This window comes from Penaeus chinensis, chromosome 10 (assembly GCF_019202785.1).
Source record: "Penaeus chinensis breed Huanghai No. 1 chromosome 10, ASM1920278v2, whole genome shotgun sequence".
Lineage (NCBI taxonomy): Eukaryota > Metazoa > Arthropoda > Malacostraca > Decapoda > Penaeidae > Penaeus > Penaeus chinensis.
In genome coordinates this window covers 35,147,128-35,149,627 of record NC_061828.1, presented here as the reverse complement: position 1 = coordinate 35,149,627, position 2,500 = coordinate 35,147,128, and the positions used below count along the sequence as shown (strand labels likewise).

The following is a 2,500-nucleotide window of genomic DNA, read 5'->3' as shown; positions in this document are numbered from 1 at the left end:
CCTCTACCCACCCTCCTCCCATACCCCTTTCCTCACCTTCCCTCCCAACGGCCACCAACCTACCTTCACGCGCGGGTCGTCGATGGCTGCCACGTCGTGCTTGACAACCTCGTCCAACGGCTGGGCAGGGTGTACGCGGTGGTTGAGAATAGCCGACGCGGAGGCAGGAACCACGTTTTCCTGCGAGGCATAGAGGCAGACGCTCTTAGTCTCGCGTTTGTTATGAGCGGCAGTGACTGGGCATTGCTGATTATACTATTATAAGGAGAATGGTTGTGATGGTGATAATAGGCTTAATTACTATCATAATGAGAATCGTTGGGGTTGATGTTAAGCATAATTACTATTTTAATAATTACTATTATGATTAATATTATAATTACTATTAATATTCATGATGATAACAATAAAAAATAATAAGGACAATAATAATAATATTTATTATTATTATTATTATTATTATCATTATTATTATTATTATCATTATTATTATTATCATTATTATTATTATTATCATTATTATTATTATTATCATTATAACAAATAACAGTAAAACACCAATATCAATAATAATAATGGTAATAATAATAATGTTAATGTTAATGATATTAATAATAATAACAATAATGATAAAAGATAATAATGATTCCAACACAATTTTCTCGAGTTCCAGGTACGATTTGTAGAGATTTCTTATCACAACAGATCATCATTATGCACTGCTATCACCCTGGTCGTAATCAAGAATGCGTTGATAAGCATGTTCATTTCCCTGTTACAGTGTCTAGATATCTTATCACATATGTTTATAATTCTAAAGGAAACCAGGTGCATTAAACAAAATTATAAACATTCATCACATCAAACTTTTCCAGTTTAAAAAAAAAAAAAAAAAAAAAAACCATAGAACACGTACGTTACAACAAAGTTTTCAAGTGTCTAAAACAAGAATGATATATGTACAAACAAAATTACACACACGTTCGTTACCTAAAAATCTTCCATCGGGCAAAAATCACAAGATAAACCCAAGAACTAGACTGCGGTTGTTTCTCGAACGAAGCTGCCCTGGATACGGATATCTTTAGAAAATCACTACAGTAAGAGTCATGATTGTGCTTCTCTTAATACGGAAGTAATACGATCTCTGACTGCTGACCTCCTAGCTCGAGATACTCTGAAATGTACCAGTGGCTTATTAATTCTGATGTGTTCCTGGAAATCCTCGCACTGACTTCCGGCACTGCACCTTCTTTTATTGCTAACAGCACCCTGTTCTAGAGTCTATTCATATCTAAAAACTAACTCTCTGATCATCATCATCGTCATCGTCATCGTCATCGTCATCGTCATCGTCATCATCATCATCATCATCGCCATCGCCATCGTCATCGTCATCGTCATCATCATCATCATCATCATCATCATCATCATCATCATCATCATCATCATCATCATCATCGTCATCGCCATCGTCATCGTCATCGTCATCGTCATCGTCATCATCATCATCATCATCATCATCATTACCATTAACATATCATTGCCATTACTATTTTTAATATTACTATTATTATTGCTACTTTCATTATCATTACTATTATTAATACTATTACTATTATCAATACTATTATTATTACTATTACTATTATCATTCTTATCATCATTACTACCACTATTACCATCACTATCATTATTACTATAACTACTTTTTATTACTATTATCATTACTATTATTATCATCATCATTATCATATATGTATTATCATCACCATTATCATTGCCATGTCATTATTATCATTATTATTATTATCATCATTACCATTGCCATGTCATTATCATCATTACTATCATTATCACTATCATTACGGTCGCGATTATTGTTATAATAATTAGCATTATTATAATGATTACTATTCGTATTATTTTTATTATTATCTTATTATCCTTATCATTGTTTTCATGAAAATGATGATAATAAAAATAATAATATCAATAATAATAATAATAATAATAATAATAATAATAATAATAATAACAGTAATGATAATAACAATAATAATAATAACAATGATAACAATAACAACAACTTTAATAATATGGTAATAATAATAACCATAATAATAATAACAATAATGATGATAATAATAACAATAATGAAATAATAGTAATAGTAATGATAATAATAATGATGATAATAATAATAATGATAATGGTATTAATAATAATATTAATAATGATAATATTAATAATAATAATATTGACAATAATAGTAACAATAATAATAATATTGATAATAATAAAAACAATAGTAATAATAATAACGATAACAATTATTATAGTAACAACAACAATAATAAGAATAAGAAAAAGAAGAATAACAAAAACAACAATAATAAGAATAAGAAAAAGAAGATTAACAAAAACAATAATAAAAAAAAGAAAAAGGAGAATAACAAAAATAACAATAATAAGATAAAGAAAAAGAATAACAAAAACA

General features: G+C 28.3%; 1 protein-coding gene across 7 annotated transcripts in view; it reads right to left on the bottom strand.

The window, feature by feature from the left end:
• Positions 1 to 2,500, bottom strand: part of LOC125029407 (N-fatty-acyl-amino acid synthase/hydrolase PM20D1-like) — a 39,445-nt gene that overhangs the window by 8,412 nt on the left and 28,533 nt on the right. For all 7 annotated transcript variants that reach the window (XM_047619255.1, XM_047619252.1, XM_047619253.1 and 4 more), the window contains exon 10: positions 64 to 180. In XM_047619255.1, coding sequence (XP_047475211.1) covers positions 64 to 180 — 117 coding nt within the window. The remainder of the gene's footprint in view (positions 1 to 63; positions 181 to 2,500) is intronic.